The sequence below is a fragment of the Plecotus auritus genome, assembly GCF_963455305.1.
Source record: "Plecotus auritus genome assembly, chromosome: 5".
NCBI lineage: Eukaryota > Metazoa > Chordata > Mammalia > Chiroptera > Vespertilionidae > Plecotus > Plecotus auritus.
Window position 1 is genome coordinate 135,563,286 of NC_137776.1, and position 16,921 is coordinate 135,580,206.

At 43.0% G+C, this 16,921-nt stretch overlaps 1 protein-coding gene across 1 annotated transcript in view; it reads right to left on the reverse strand.

Moving 5' to 3' along the window:
- Nucleotides 1–6,485: 6,485 nt before the first annotated feature.
- Nucleotides 6,486–16,921, reverse strand: part of SLC1A1 (solute carrier family 1 member 1) — a 71,971-nt gene continuing 61,535 nt past the window's right edge. The window contains exons 11-12 of the mRNA XM_080670112.1: nucleotides 11,131–11,265; nucleotides 6,486–8,775 (exon numbers count right to left, since the gene is read on the reverse strand). Coding sequence (XP_080526238.1) covers nucleotides 8,529–8,775; nucleotides 11,131–11,265 — 382 coding nt within the window. The 3' untranslated portion in view covers nucleotides 6,486–8,528. The remainder of the gene's footprint in view (nucleotides 8,776–11,130; nucleotides 11,266–16,921) is intronic.

The following is a 16,921-nucleotide window of genomic DNA, read 5'->3' on the forward strand; positions in this document are numbered from 1 at the left end:
TTAAATATCACCATTTTTTGTCATTCTATAAATTTTTGCTGTATATACTTTGATCTCATGTTATTAGGTTATATCTTCCTGTGAACTGAACCACATTACTTTTATTGTGAAGTGAAGTGACTCTATTTTCCAAGTATTCTTTCTTTCTTTCAAGCCTCCTTGGATATCAGTATAGCTCCCAAATTTTCTTTGGGTTTAGGGATTGCATGCACCATTTTTTCAAACCTTTTACTTTCATACTTTCTGTATCCATGTGTTTTAGTTGAGACTCTTGTAATCATGTTGAGAGCTAAAATGGCTTATGTTTGTGAGGGATGAATATTGTAAAACCGTTCTGTTTTTTATATTTTCTGGTTTGTCATTTTTGAGAATTCCTAAGTCCTCTTTTTTAAAAAAAAGTATATTTTATTGATTTTTTTACAGAGAAGGGAGAGGGATAGAGAGTTAGAAACATCGATGAGAGAGAAACATTGATCAGCTGCCTCCTGCACACTCCCCATTGGGGATGTGCCCACAACCAAGGTACATGCCCTTGGCTGGAATCGAACCTGGGACCCTTGAGTCCTCAGGCCGACGCTCTATCCACTGAGCCAAACCAGTTAGGGCTAAGTCCTCTTTTTTTAATGCTGCAGTAACTGTGTAGTATGATTTGATTGTTGTTCTTGAAAGTTTTGCTATTTCTCTTCTCTTACTCCCCCCCCCCCCCCCCCGCATGATGCTTTTGCTTAAGGAAGAGGACTAACAACTCAAGTTAAAGTTTGATGTCATACAGAGTGTTCAAATATAATTGTAAAGCACCTATACTTAATGGGTAAGCTACAGTTAATCTGACACTTTTAAGAGTAATTTATTTAGTTTGAGGAGTAAAGGATATAATTTTTGTTAATATTTGTCTCATACAAGTGATTATATTGGCATTTTAAAAAAAGAATGTTCTTATTATAGAAAATGTTAAACACATGTATAGGGAAAAGTATTATGTACGTTCTTGTTCTTATCATTTAGGTTAAATAATTACCAGCTCATGGTCTATTTTGTTTCATCTCTACTTCCTTCTCACAATTATTTTGAAATAAATCTGAAACATTGTATCCTTTAAAAAAAAAAAAAAAGAAATGGAGGGTTAGTTGTTAAACCCTGGGAATTAAAGCCAGTCTGGCATTCTAGTAAGACAAAAGCAAGTGTTGGGGCAGGATCAGCCACTGTCCCTCTGTTGCTAACCACTACTGCTTTTATTCATAACAAAACTATTGAGTGTGTTATGTTATTTTCTCTGACATCTATCAGAGCCACTGAGTTTCCCAAAGACCTGAACATTTCATTGTCCTCAGATTCATATCGGAGAACGTTTTTCCCCCCAAAGTCCTCAGCTCTGATGAAGTTTTTTTTTTTTTTTCTGGCTGCTTCTTATTCTTGCCAAGCTAAACTGATGACTTTGGAAACACAACAGGAGGACCCCTTAAATGAAAGTCACATTCATTTAGTGATTCAGGTCATCTCTAAAAGGTGCACGTCTTCAGGATTTTGAAGGTGTGTCCATAAAGGGAAGCACCTGTGCAATGACGGAGCAGTGCCTTTTCTCCTGCGACTACCCTCCCGGGACTACTCGATTCACTTCCATCAGTCTTATTCTCACCTTGGAAAAGGCATCTTTCCACAGGGTCTGGACAAAATAAAGTAGATCCTGGCTAATGCCTCATTTTTTTCCCCTTGGCAACTGGACCTTTGATTCTGAAACACCCAGGTGATACAACTCCTCAAGTGCCCTGAAGTGAGGGACGAGGATGTGACATCCTCATAACCTTGCTGATAGAACAGCAGCTACCAGATTCTATGGTCTGCAAATGGTGTGTGTGTGCTGGAATCCAGACACTACTCTTCAGGAGTTTGATTGATTCTGTATATTAGTTTCTAGTGTCTTTGTGTAATATCCTGGTTCTGCTCTCATGAGGACAGTTTTCTAGCTTCAGGCTGGTGAGGCCTTCTGGAAACCAAACTTCTCTAGAAGAGGCCACAGCTTTCCTTTTTCCTTTCCTTCAACAGAATAACAAAAGGGGTGTTGATTTTATCTTGGCTTTGGGGGTTTACTAATAACTGTTCTGAACTTTGTAGTATCTTAAGATTGGCACACCAAGTGAGGATTTGTAGACAAGTGTCTTGGTGATCCCGGAGGGACCACCACCACATCACATGTGGCACTGGTTTTCCCAGCGAGGAGAAATGGACCCGTCAGCAGTTGTGAGATTGATCTGAATGCTTTCTTAGAACTTTTGGGGTGTTATTGAGCCGGGGCCACTGAGAAATGTCCCCAGTCATCTCCATTCATGGTACACTTAATGTACAGTCATCTAATTTGATACATGTGGGTCAATATGTATTGTTCCCAAAGCTAATTTAACAAGGCTTGCTTCTTGTTTATATTATACAGCTTTCACTTAAAAAGTTAAGATTGCAGGGGAGAGAGACACATTTCCTACCACAGAGGGTATTTTAAAAACCTCACGTGGGGCCCAGAGCCAAGTCTCAGCCTGGGAGGACAGTCTCATGAGACATCCAGGCCGACCTGGCAGAAGTGAACTTCATGTCACAAATCTCAGGACTTAATAGAAAGGGTGCTATGTGAATGCACAGCTCCGCCTCACACAACCCGATCTCAAACCTCTCTGTCGCAGGCCACAGACAAAAAACTGTGAATGCTTTTTGTCCAGTGCCCATGTGACACTTTACAGGAGAGAATATTCCAAGTCTTACACTATTTATATCAAAATGTCCTGTTTCCTCTTCATAGAATGGGACTTATTAATATATTAAGTCTCACTAGGTTGCATTTTTTTAAAAAATAAATCTTTATTCAGATTATTACAATTGTTTCTCCTTTTTCCCCCCATAGCTCCCCTCCACCCGGTTCCCACCCCACCTTCTGCCCTTACCTCTCCCCCACTGTCCTCATCCATAGGTGTATGATTTTTGTCCAGTCTCTTCCTGAACCCCCCCATACCCGTTTCCCCCTGAGAATTATCAGTCCACTCCCTTTCTATGCCCCTGATTCTATTATATTCACCAGATTATTCTGTTCCTCAGGTTTTTAATTCACTTGATTTTTAGGTTCACTTGTTGATAGATATGTATTTGTTGTTCATAATTTTTATCTTTCCTTTTTTCTTCTTCCTCTTCTTTAAGAATACCTTTCAGCATTTCATATAATACTGGTTTGGTGGTGATGAACTCCTTTAGCTTTTTCTTATCTGTGAAGCTCTTTATCTGCCCTTCAATTCTGAATGATAGCTTTGCTGGGTAGAGTAATCTTGGTTGTAGGTTCTTGCTGTTCATCACTTTGAAAATTTCTTGCCACTCCCGTCTGGCCTGCATAGTTTCTATTGAGAAATCAGCTGACAATCGTATGGGTGCTCCCCTGTAGGTAATTAACTGTTTTTCTCTTGCTGCTTTTAATATTCTCTCTTTGTCTTTTGCTCTTGGCATTTTAATTATGATGTGTCTTGGTGTAGTCCTCTTTGGATTCCTTTTGTTTGGGGTTCTGTGTGCTTCCTGGACTTGTAAGTCTATTTCTTTCACCAGGTGGGGGAAGTTTTCAGTCATTATTTCTTCAAATAGGTTTTCCGTATCTTGCTCTCTCTCTTCTTCTGGCACCCCCATAATTCTGATGTTGGTACGCTTGAAGTTGTCCCAGAGACTTCTTACATTATCTTCAACCTTTTGGATTTTTTTTTGCTTTTTGCTTTTTCGGTTGAGTGTTTTTTGCTTCTTTGTATTTCAATTCTTTGACTTGATTCTTGTGTTCCTCTAGTCTGTTGTTGGGTCTCTGTATAATATTTTTTATTTCAGTCAGTGTATGTTTAATTTCTAGTTGGTCCTTTTTCATATCTTCGAGGATCTCATTATATTTATCGGCCTTTTCTAGGATATTCTTGAAAAGCCTTATAACCGTAGTTTTGAATTCTATATCCAGTCATTTGTTTTCCTCCATTTCTTTCGTTTGTGATCTGTTTCTTTGATGCCGCATTTTCACTGCTTCCCTGAGTTGGTAGGGTAGATTTGTGTGCTAGGTTTCCTATATGGCCCAGTGGGTCGGCCTCCCCAGTTAACCTGAGGTGGACACTCTTGGTGCACCCCTTTGTGGACTGTGTGTACAGCCTTGTTGTAGTTAAGTCTTGATTGTTGTTGGTATCACTGGGAGGAATTGACCTCCAGGCCAGTTGGCTGTAAGGATCAGCTGTGTCTACGTTGGGAGAAGTTCGGTGCTGGAGACAGCCTTATAGGATTAGACTTGCCTCTGTGCTCAGCTTGGATGGGGTGGAGTCTCAGGGCAGAGCAGACAGTCTTGGCTTCCAGTCAGCCTTGCCCTTGTGCGCGCGCGCCTCCACGCCTCTGCCTTCCCCGGCTCCCGAGTCTCCACCCGAGTCCAGATTCCCCCCGTAAGAGCATGGGTCCCCAGGGGCTCGCCTGGAACTGGGGTCCAGTGCAGTTAAAACTGGGGTTCAGTGCAGTCAGGAACTTCTGACTCCCTTCTGCTAGGGAAAGCCTGTAGCAACCTCCGCAGCCTTTGTGCACAAAGGCGCGTGCGCCTCCAGACTCCTGCCCGCCGGGGCTCCCCCGGGTCTTCCCCGGGTCTCCGAGTCTCTGGGTGCCTTTCTCTCTACCTGACAGTCCAGACTCCCCCTGTATGAGCCTGGGTCCACGGGGTTTCGCCCGGGACTGGGGTTCAGTGCAGTCAGAACTGGGGTTCAGTGCGGTCGGGGGCTTCCTTCCCCCTTCCGCCAGAGAAAGTCAGCCAGGCTCTCAGCCACCCTTCCTCTCTGCACACACAAAGACCCTTTGCCGTACCTCCAATTCTCTGTGAGCTTTTCTCTTTTCTTCTAGTTGTAGAATTTCCACTCAGCCAGCTTTCCTGTGGTTCTGGATGGTGTCCGTTCTGTCTTTTAGTTGTAGTTTTGAAATTGTTGTGCGAGGCAGCAGTTTAGGTGCTTACCTATGCTGCCATCTTGGTTTCTCCAGGTTGGATGCATTTTGCTTTAATAACTGAGACAGGTCTCAAAACACTGACTAGCAACTAAAGTTGCATCTCTATGGGTTGCCCATGTAAATGGGGAGTGAGGGTATAGGGATTTTGTGTGGTGTTGGGGGCACTAGCATTTATCAAACATGTGACAGGGTCTCTGCTAAATGAATTATATGCATTTTCTCATTTAACTTAAAGCAACCTCAAGGGGCAAGATTTATCACCATTTCACAGAAGATTAAACCAAGGCCTAGATTATTGGTAAGGGTCACAAAACGGTTAAGAGACTAGCTGCATGCCTACTCATGGGTCCCTTGCTGGGCCGGTAGAGAATACATAATATTCTGTTGCATAGAACTTTCTAGAATTCTGCCAAGGCTCTGCATGACCATTTCTTCTTTCTGTATCAGGAGGGAAGATTTTTAAACTCCTGCAAAGCCAACACTGTTGCTGGCCCACTGCCAACGAGAAGCCAAACACAGTTTCCTCATACTATTCTAAGAATGCTATGGTTTAAATAACAGGCCTTGTACCCAGTGGGCTCGCTAAGATTTTTTTGGGAGAAAAGTTATTTTCCAGAGCTAATAAAACCTTTGCTCTGTTCATGAGTATACTTTGGGCAGATCAAAATCATATGGGGGTCCCTACCCAGGCTCACTAACTTTTCCAAATAGATCTCTCTCTAAGGAGTTGTGTTGTTGGGTATTTTATCCCATGTTGCCAAAAGACAAGACTCTTCTGAATTAGTTTGGCCAGGTAGTGAAGCATTTTTATGAGACATTCTCAGTGGGGCAGAGAGAGCTGTCCATCCCGTACTGTCTATCACTAACTAGTGGGTCTGCTGGAGGAACCCCGTCACGACTGAGGTTCCAGGCAGGACTGTGCCATTCCTTTGAAGAATTCTCTGAAGCCCAGCTGGTGTGGCTCAGTGGTTGAGCATCAACCTCTGAACCAGGAGGTGGGTTCGATTCCCAGTGTGGGGTGTGTAGGAGGCAGCCAATCAATGATTCTCTCTCATCATTGATGTTTCTATTTCCATCTCCCTTTCTCTCTGGAATCAATAAAAATATATTTTAGAAAAAAAAAAAAAAAGAGCACTCTGAATACAGCCATTCGTCATTTATAGGAGCATTTCAGGGGTCAGGATCAGACCTTCAGTGAAACCAAGTCCCCATCAATATGGTGACTTTCCCCCATTACAGTAATTTCGAACCAAATTCTATTTTCCTTTTCATCTCCATCAAAAAAAAAAGGGCAAGCTGTTTATAATGACACTGAATTTCAACCTTTTAATCCCCACTGATTAATATGAAGAATTAGATTACTTCCCCTCAGCCCTGCTTTTTCATTCTTGGCTATAAACACAGTTTGGGAAATGACTATCTGTGTACCATCTGAATTAACTGACCATGTCTCCACCTTCCCACACCCAGCAGAGTGAGATAAAAGAACAGAGAAAGGCGGGGAAGAAAGAATGATGGAAATGTTTATTGAGACTGAAATGGAACATTGTTCTCTTTGATGAGTTAACAGCACAGTGTGTTAAGAGGTCAGTTACAAACGGACTCCAAAATAAGAATGACCTGCAGTTCATGAACAGCTCTGCAACTCTGGTGCCTCAAATCGGAGAAACCTGCCAAGGGGGTAGAACCATTCAGCCCAAGATAAATTACCAACTCAACTGCATTATATTTAGATCGACTTTCTATAAACAATACCATTCTTTGCATTTAAAAACTCACATTGAATTACTGGTTCATATTTATGTTTACGGGACAATTCAGTATCATTCTCCTGTAGTCTTCAGGTGCAGGTGGTCAATACTGAACATGTATTCATGTCTCCATGCTCTTTGGCACAATTTCTGGTTTCTTAAATAGGAAAACACAGGCTTAAATTGGCTACTCAATACTGCAGAAGCACAGGTATTTTGGATCTCAGTGTAAATACAAAAGTCATGTTAAGCATTATTTACAAGATGTGAGCTGAAGCACAGACTTTGATATCTTCATAAATTAGCAGGAGAATGGCAAATGATGGATTTTAAGGAGCAGGGCCAAGATCACTAGACTGCTAGTCGGTTAGAAAAATCCTCCCTGGAGGAAGATGCAAGTGCCACACAAGTGAAGGATTTTCCTGAACCACTGATCCCAACGTCTCAGGTTGTGGGAGTTACTCTGCAAGAATCCAGGGAAGGGATAGTGCTTTTCTGGGCAATGTGGCTTGTTCAACTTACCAAATTCGTATTGAGATACAAGTTGTCTGGTAGCTTGCCACTGTTGCTTGGGCCCTGACGGGTACAAAAGGGCAAAGGACTATCTTTTTTTTTTTTTGTATAGCAAAGGTGGAAATTTATTGAACAAGTAAAGACTCCCACATAGGGAGAGGGAAAGAGTCCCACAGAATGGACTCCTACATGGGGAGGGGGAAAAGGTCCCCAGGACTATCACTTTTAAGTGTGTATTACTGACCTTGGAAGAATGAAGCCTTCCAGCTGGATAAAAACACATCCAGCCTTATGTGAGTGACACCTTTGAACATAATCTCACATAGAGCTGCTATGACTCCCTCCGAGCAGGAGAATTTGGAAGTTGTAATGAATGGCTATGCCACCTCAGAGTATCACCATAACGCTTCTCTGCTTTGGGGCAGAAATGATCAAACAACATTATTTCTCAGTGTAGTGCTCCTGAGAGAGGAGTTCCGATAAGCCCCAGAGTAGGTCTGGATTGGAATCATAATTAATATTCAAGTATTAGGAGAGCTCTTTATTTCACATTGACTGTTCCATTATGATCTCTGTCTGGCAAATTATATGAAAATAATATAAACATACATATATATATTTATCTAGTTCTACACTGAACACTGGGTTAATAGTTACCAGTGTCCCAGTACAGTACATTGAAAAAAGGATCTCCCTTCCCCCCAAACCTGACACTCATCTTAAAATTGTTATTGCAGAATTGTGTTGATCTGTTTTCTTTCAAAGCAGTTTTTTTGAAATTGGCTGGAGATGAGTTCAAAATGGACAATTTGGCACATTAACTAGGGAAGGGGGATGATTTGGATGCATTATAATCTATAAAAAATGTGAGACATCAAAGGAAATCCATGCCAATAGAAAGCCTGAGTAAAAAATTTGTAGTCACTGACAGAATAGTTTTTTAAAGACCCAAAACACTGGTCTGTGCGTGAGAAAGCAATTGCGCTTTCACATCTGTTACCTAATTCCAACAACTGCTATGTTATATACTTCTAAACTTTGTCTCTTGTATAATTTTAAAACTCCAGATAATATAGCTTGCGTTCTCATCAATTTCCTTTTCTCTTACCCCACCCCCAAGTCCCAGAACATAGAGAGCAAAAGCTCCGAATCCAAATATAGAAAATAGTCTGGAGGTCTGTGTATCAGGTCAAATGTACAATTGGTCATTAGTGTTCTTTTCCTTAATGTTTGAATTTGCTAAGAGATGTCCTTCATCATTCCCAGTCACCTGAAGCTAGGGCTCTAGAACTGTGAGGTCTGGGTGAATGAGATGGTGTCAGATCTGTCGATGGCAAAGCCTCCGTTGACATAGGACTTCTTGGCGTCTGAGTCTTCATTATCGAGTGTTGTGGTTTCCACAGCAAAGGGGTTCGTGAAGTTGACGTCAGATGCAACACTCATCTGCTCCAGCTCCTTCTTAGAAAGCTTCTCCACGATGCCCGTCCCAAAGGCATCACCCAGGACATTCACCATGGTCCTGAACCGGTCCCTGGGTAAGGGAGAGGGTGAGTCAGACAGGAGGTCCAGATTTCATTTCCCTGCCCATTAGAGAGAAGAAAGGACCTAAAGTGTTGAGTTACGAGTCAAGCAAATGCAGAAAGTGCTGTCCTCATGGCTGGCTGACCAGAGGCTCCTCCCCTCACAGGCCTAAAGCAGAAGTTGGTTCATAAAGGCACAGAATGGCCCTAGCTGGTTTGGCTCAGTGGATAGAGCATCGGCCTGTGGACTGAAAGGTCCCAGGTTCGATTCCGGTCAAGGGCATATACCTTGGTTGCGGGCACATCCCCAATAGGAGGTGTGCAGGAGGCAGCTAATTGATGTTTCTCTCTCATCAATGTTTCTAACTCTCTATCCTTCTCCCTTCCTCTCTGTAAAAAATCAATAAAATATATTAAAAAAAAATAAAGGCACAGAATGAGCAAACCAGCTCCCCCAGGCCTGTGCTCCCAACAAGTCACAATGACTCCCCAAACTTTAGCACCAATTTACCTGAATTCCCTCTTTTCTTTCCAAAGAAATGGGAATAGTATTCACAGATTATTTTGGGAGAGTCAAAATTCTATTAGTCTTTCACCACTAACCTCTGTCTTGTGAACATTTCTGGGCTCTCTTGGCTAAGCTGAGAGAACTTGGATGTTTTGTGGGTGGCACATGGTCCATGTGTATGTCCAAGTCTTCCTGTGTTTGTGTGTCCCTGGTGTACTTGTTTCTTTACCACATTAAGTCACTCCATGAACAAGCCAGCAGGGATGCCACAGATCACAGGGTCAGAAAACACAGGTTTGCCTGGGAATGTCTTTCTCTTTGAGGCACCCCCAGCTAGTCTTTACCCCCAGACAGCCTGGAGAAGAGGCTGAAGGCAGGAAGCTGTGTAGAAAGAGAAGGCATCCTGGTGAGAGGATGCTTGAGCACTGTTGGTAGAAACTATATACATGAATATTCTTAGGAAAACTACACCTGCAGGACAGAAAAGGCCAACAGTGCTTACACATGTCCACTCTGGATGCCCTGCTGTTATACAGAACAAGGCTATGGGTTGAACTTGACCCTAGAATGGACCACGGATCAGACTGAACCTTTGACTTTTCTGGGTATCTTAGAGTGAAGGTCATAAATTCCAGGAAGAACCAGGGAAAGGAGAGACGTGCAAATCCACCAACACCATTAGAAAAATTGAAGCATTTGCCTCAATGGTAGGGTACCTTTGCAAGAAAGGTACCACCTCAGTAGGGCTTTGTAGAACCAAGTAGCCATATGGCACAGCTTCCCCGTGCAGGAGCTTCTGCCTTCAGGGACATGACTGTATCTTCACACCCACATGGAATGTTTCCCTTTCCTCATTCTCAGCTGCCACTTGCAAACTACTCACCACTGGACTCCCCAGTAAGCCTGGCTGGCTCTAAGTGAAGGCTCACTAAGGAGCTACACTTACTCCTGATGGCCAGGGGACAGAGACCTAGATGCCAGAAGATGAATGAACAATGTGGGTATCAACCAAGGATAGAGGTGGAACCAGGCCTGTTCTAACTTTAACCTTTGGGGTCACAAAAAGCACGTTCTTAACCTTACCCTGAACATAGCACAGATGCTCTGCTGTGTTCCTTATGTGAAAGAGAGAGAGAGAGAGAGAGAGAGAGAGAGAGAGAGAGAGAGAGAGAGAGAATTATTGAATTATTGGTTGAGGCTTGAAAGGTCTAACTTATTCTAGTTATAACAATTAAGACTTGCCTTTTATTGAGCACATACTGCCTTCCAGACACCGTTTTAGACACTCCTCCCATATTAGCTCACTCAGTCCTTAAACCAAACAAATGAGACAGACGGAATCTTTTCCATCTTACAGATAATACAACAGGACCTCAGAGAAGTTAAAGAACTTAAGGTCAAAAGCCAGTAAGACACTGATCAGGTATTCAAACCCAAGTCAGTCTTATTGCAAAGCCGTTGCTTGTGCCACTGCCCCTGATGGTCTGAAGCTGGGAAGATAAGCTGATTTTGAACCAGGTGGTCTGAACCTATGCTGCTGGCCTAGGGCTGGGATAGGCCAGGGTGGCCTATGGGGTTTAGAATGTCTGGGGCCTTGCCTAGCTTTTTCACCATGTTATTTTGTGTTTATCTTGTCCAATGCCTGGCTCTTAACCTTGAGCATTACCAGGTATAATGAGCTAGTAGAGATCATTGGCTTTTTAAAATCACTGCTTGAATTTTATGAGGAGTTAATATTTAACCACATTATCAGATGGCCTGGTCAGAGGGAAATGAAAGCAGCAACAGATGGCTCATTAGGCAATCTAAAGAGAGAATGACAGACTGCAGATTCTGCAGCACGTTTATTCCAACTCACAGGAACCAGTCGACAGCGATGATCAGGGTGACATCCTCAGTGGGCAGGCCCACAGCACTCAGCACGATCACCATGGTCACCAGACCAGCCTGGGGTACACCCGCAGCTCCGATGCTGGCAGCTGTGGCTGTGACACTGTAGCCAAAACACACCAGCACGAAAGGAGTTAGACACCCATTTCTTCCTTCAGGGCCCCTGTCCCGAAACAGTCCCAATGGCTGTTACTGCTGTGTCCCCCAAATGGCCAGTCAGAATCTGTTATCTACTGAGCACCAGCTCTGCCTTATTAAAGGGCTGTGGGAGACAGAGGGGAGTATTATCTTCCAGGGGAAATAGGGCAACCTACTCTAATGCAAGGACTGCATGAGGCACACAATGTGCAAGAGAGATTCAAGAGGAAGGCAAGTGTTTACCAACTGGGATGGATGACTATCTACCCATCCATCCTAAACAAATGACAAATGTCTCTCCACCTACTTTTTTTTCTGTCTACTCACCCATCAAGCATTTAATGAGAATCTAATATATGCCAGGGATTTATGTTGCCTTGAAAGATAGTAGAGGGATAGTGGTATGGATAGATGGGCAAGGGCATTTTAGGTGAAGCTAAAACCTCAAGTGTTTAAGGAGGTTTTATTCACTTTCTCAACATCATAAGACTCTTGACATCTCTGACAGATGCCCTTTAGGGCACTGACTTGAGAAATAGCTGACTCCTGTCCAAGGTATAAGCATTCATTCCTGACAGCTCCTTTTTGCCAGCACTTTGTACAAAAGAAAGGTCTGGAATTCAGGAGAGGCAGCCATGTGAACTTCGCTAAGTATTTAAAAAGATCCCTCTTGGGCAGATAAAATGTGGCACAAGGGATTTTCCCCTTTGGAATGTGCAGTTTTTCATCAGCAACTTCCTTAATTCTGGTCACTTTGGAGGAAACAAGGGCTCTCCTCCAGTCCTGAAAAAGTCCCTTGATTTGAGTCAGCTTGAAGGGGACACCCACGACATTTTCTCGAGACATGTCTTTACTCTGGGCCAAGGCCTGAACTGCCTCCAGGATGTCGCTGAGTTGAAAGGTGAAGATGCAGAAACTGCCGATTTAGACTAGAAGAATCCCCGATTCTAGTCACAAATCCATATTCTTGTGAGTTCATAAAGCCTCAGAGTTCTTACAAAGCTGATTCCAGTGCCCATTCATCTGCCCAGTATGGGTCACAGGTAGTGTTTGAGCGTATGGTTAAACTCAGGCCAGAGTTCTTTGACAAGTAAGTTTTTTCTTAGTGGCTATGGCCACCCAATATCTCGTAAGTTAGAGATTTCTGGGGCTGTCCCAATTACTCTCAAAGTTCCAGGCCTACACAATCCTTTGGATCTGTTCTGACTTAAGTATTCTTTGTTAAATCCAAGTTTATTTCAATGCTGGTTGAAAAAATTTAAACTGTCTGCAACGATGGGTTTTCTTTGTCAGAAGTAGTAGGTGCCCATGCCCACTGCTCCTTCTTGGAACCCCCAACACATCACTGTTAACCATGGGGTCACTATAGCCTGAGGCTGGGCTTGAGACTCAAAATCCATTTAGTCAAAACTCTGCTCTTTGACCTTGACCTTACTTTACTGAACTTTAGCTATCTAACTGGCTTTCATCTGAAGTATAAATCTTCAGATTGGGGGAAAAATTTTACTAACAGCCTGTCCTTAGTCAAGTTACTTCTCTGAATCTGTTTGTCACCTGTAAGATGGAACTAATGTGTTTACTTTGTAGTGCTGCTGTGAAGATTCAATGAGGTAACACATTTAAGGCATCCAGCACAGCACCTGGATCTAGGAGATGCTTAAAAACTGATGCCACTTCTGCTATGTCAGCAGCTGCTACTATTACTTCTACTACCACTGCTGCTAGTATTATTGCTACCACTACAAAAACTATTACCGCTACTTTTTCCTCCAAGCTCTTTCTGGGCCCCAAATTCTATAATTATCTTTCATTATAAGAAACTGTATCCTACTTTTAATCAGTTATAACCTTTGATAAATGAATGTTATGAGAAAACCACAATAGGGTTTGTTTTGGGTAGATGGTGCCTACATTTTTTAAAAAATTTAATAAATCTTTATTGTTCAGATTATTACAATTGTTCCTCTTTTTTTCCCCCCATAGCTCCCCTCCACCCGGTTCCCACCCCACCCTCTGCCCTTACCTCCCCCGCCACTGTCCTCATCCATAGGTGTACGCTTTTGTTCCAGTCTCTTCCCACACCCCCCACATCCCTTTCCCCCCGAGAATTGTCAGTCCACTCCCTTTCTATGCCCCTGATTCTATTATATTCACCAGTTTATTCTGTTCATCAGATTTTTTATTCACTTGATTTTTAGATTCACTTGTTGATAGACATGTATTTGTTGTTCATAATTTTTATCTTTACCTTTTTCTTCTTCTTCTTAAAGAATACCTTTCAGCATTTCATATAATACTGGTTTGGTGGTGATGAACTCCTTTAGCTTTTTCTTATCTGTGAAGCTCTTTATCTGCCCTTCAATTCTGAATGATAGCTTTCCTGGGTAGAGTAATCTTGGTTGTAGGTTCTTGCTATTCATCACTTTGAATATTTCTTGCCACTCCCGTCTGGCCTGCATAGTTTCTATTGAGAAATCAGCTGACAATCATATGGGTGCTCCCCTGTAGGTAATTAACTGTTTTTCTCTTGCTGCTTTTAATATTCTCTCTTTGTCTTTTGCTCTTGGCATTTTAATTATGACGTGTCTTGGTGTGGTCCTCTTTGGATTCCTTTTGTTTGGGTTCTGTGCGCTTCCTGGACTTGTAAGTCTATTTCTTTCACCAGGTGGGGAAGTTTTTGGTCATTATTTCTTCAAATAGGTTTTCAGTATCTTGCTCTCTCTCTTCTTCTGGCACCCCCATAATTCGGATGTTGGTATGTTTGAGGTTGTCCCAGAGGCTCCTTACACTACCTTCACATTTTTGGATTCTTTTTTCTTTTTGCTTTTCTGGCTGAGTGTTTTTTGCTTCTTTGTATTTCAAATCTTTGACTTGATTCTTGTGGTCCTCTAGTCTGCTGTTAGGTCTCTGTATAATATTTTTTATTTCAGTCAGTGTATGTTTAATTTCTAGTTGGTCCTTTTTCATATCCTCGAGGATCTTGCTAAATTTATTGGCCTTTTCTAGGAAATTCTTGAAAAATCTTATAACCGTGGTTTTGAACTCTATATCCAGTCATTTGCTTTCCTCCATTTCTTTCATTTGTGACCTGTTTCTTTGTCTCTGCATTTTTGCTGCTTCCCTGAGTTGGTAGAGTAGCTTTGTGTGCTAGGTGTCCTATAGGGCCCAGTGGCTCAGCCTCCCCAGTTACCTGAGGTGGATACTCTTGGTGCACCCCTTTGTGGACTGTGTGCATAGCCTTGTTGTAGTTAAGTCTTGATTGCTGTTGGTATCACTGGGAGGAATTGACCTCCAGGCCAATTGGCTGTGAGGATCAGCTGTGTCTATGCTGGGCAAACTTCTGTGCTGGAGACACTCTTATGAGACAAGACTTGCAAAATTGCAAAAGCCTCTGTACTCAGCTTGGATGGGGCGGAGTCTCAGTGCGGAATAGATAGCCTTGGCTTCCCGTCAGCTCTGCCCTATGAGGCCCCTGGGTCTCAGTGTCCCTCAGTAATCACTGCAAGCACCTCTGAGAGAAAGCCGCCCTCGAGTTCCACCCACTGCCAGACAGTCCAGTTTCTCCCCGAATGAGTCTGGGTCCCCAGGGGCTTGCCTGGAACTGGAGTTCAGCACAGTCGGGAGCTTCCATCTTTCTCCCGCTTCAGAAAGCCAGCCGGGCACTCAGCAGTCAGTCCTGTGTGCGCGCGCCTCTGGACCTCTGCCTTCCGCAGCTCCCCTAAGTCTCAGTGTGCTTTTCTCTTTTCCTGACAGTCCAGATACCCCCCGAATGAGTCTGGGTTCCCAGAGTCTCGCCTGGAACTGGAGTTCAGTGCAGTTGGGAGCTTCCATCTCCCTCCCGCTTGAGAAAGCCAGCCATGCACTCAGCTGCCAGTCCTCTCCACTTGCGCGCATCTCTGTACCTCAACCTTTTGCAGCTCCTCTGAGTCTCAATGTCCTTTTCTCTTTCCTTCTAGTTGTAGAATTTCCACTCAGCCAGCTTTCCTGTGGTTCTGGATGGTGTCCGTTTTGTCTTTTAGTTGTAGTTTTGAAATTGTTGTGCGAGGCAGCAGTTTAGGTGTTTACCTATGCTGCCATCTTGGTTTCTCTGGTGCCTACATTTTTTGATGTCCAGTCCAAAATGGCCAGAGAAAGAGATAAACTATAGGTCCCCAAATCTCTTTAACCATCAACCACAGGAGCCATAACTGTAACTTACCAAGTTTAACATTTATTATTTCATTCTCTCTCAGGTAGAGCCAGAGAGGATTCTTTATTTTAAGTCAATGATTACCCTGGCCAGGCAGGGGTAATTGGCTTTGGGCCAGTATTAGCAGCCAAGCGATATAAAAATACCCCAGAGCAGGGAGAGAGATTTTTATGTGAATTGAGTATGTAGCCTCAAGGTCCGAAGTTTATTCCTCTAGCAGTTTTTTTTTTAAAGGTTACAAAGTTCCAGGAAACGAATGACTGAGGCAGGGAGGGAATTCATCAAAAAGTGGCAAAGACCCAAAAGAACTGGCATCTCATACAACCACTCCTTAGAAACCAGTTCAGTGCAGATGGGGTTCCACAGCACAAGGTGAGGGAGGTGGGTAAAGGCATTGGGGAGTCTAAAAGTAACAACTGCTGGAACCACTGTGGCAGTGGATCAATATTTCAATTTTAACATACTTGCTGTTCAAACTACAGGACTTGATTCAAACTCTTTCTGATTGAAAACATTTAAACTGACTGCAATGATGGGTTTTCTTTGTTAGAAGTAGTAGGTGCCCATGTCCACTGCTCCCTCTTGGAACCCCCAACACGTCACTGTTAACCTCGTGGTCACTATAGCCTGAGGCTCTTTAGCCACTAACATGGGCTCGTTAGCCACTAACACTTGACAGATCATGCAGCATTCATGCAGTTGCCCAGCTAATATGCCAAATAGACCAGTTTGCACTTGTCTTAGGTTAATTTCAAGCAAACTGCAATAAGTATGCTATGACTTAGAGTTGGGGAATATTTAAAAATGTACTGTATTAGAACACTGTTAGAATTTATTGTTTGCCTGGAACTTATGCCTATACCAAGTGCTAGGGATGAAATAAATGAATTAACTCTGAAATGTTCAGGTTCAGCCTCAAGTAGCAAGAACCCAGCTTAGTCTCAAACTCCCACTCTAAAGTCTCCGACTAATCACAATCCACTCTTCAAAGCAGCACTGACCAGTAGGAGTTTCTACAATGACAGCACCTATTTCTACAATGATAGAACCTTCTGTGTCTGCTCCATCCAATTCATGTAAGTAGCTTAATGGTACTATATTGAGAAGTGCTGTTCCAGAGAAACAGCTCTGGCAAAATTCACTAAGGACCTTTTCACCACCTACTTGAGTAGACAATTTCAGTCTTCATTTGACTAGGATTCTCTGCAGTATTTGACTCCACGGGACATTTAATCTTTGAAAATCTCTCTTCTCTGGGTGTCAATGATGGTTTCAGGGCTCTCTTCCCATCTTTCTTTCCTTTTCACTCTTCCTCTTGGGTTCTTCCCTCCCTGCCTCTAACTTTAGGATTTTCTAGGGCTCAGTCCTTAGTCCTTTTCTCTTCCCTATGGACTCTCCCCATGCAATGCCATCCATTTCGAACATTTACTGA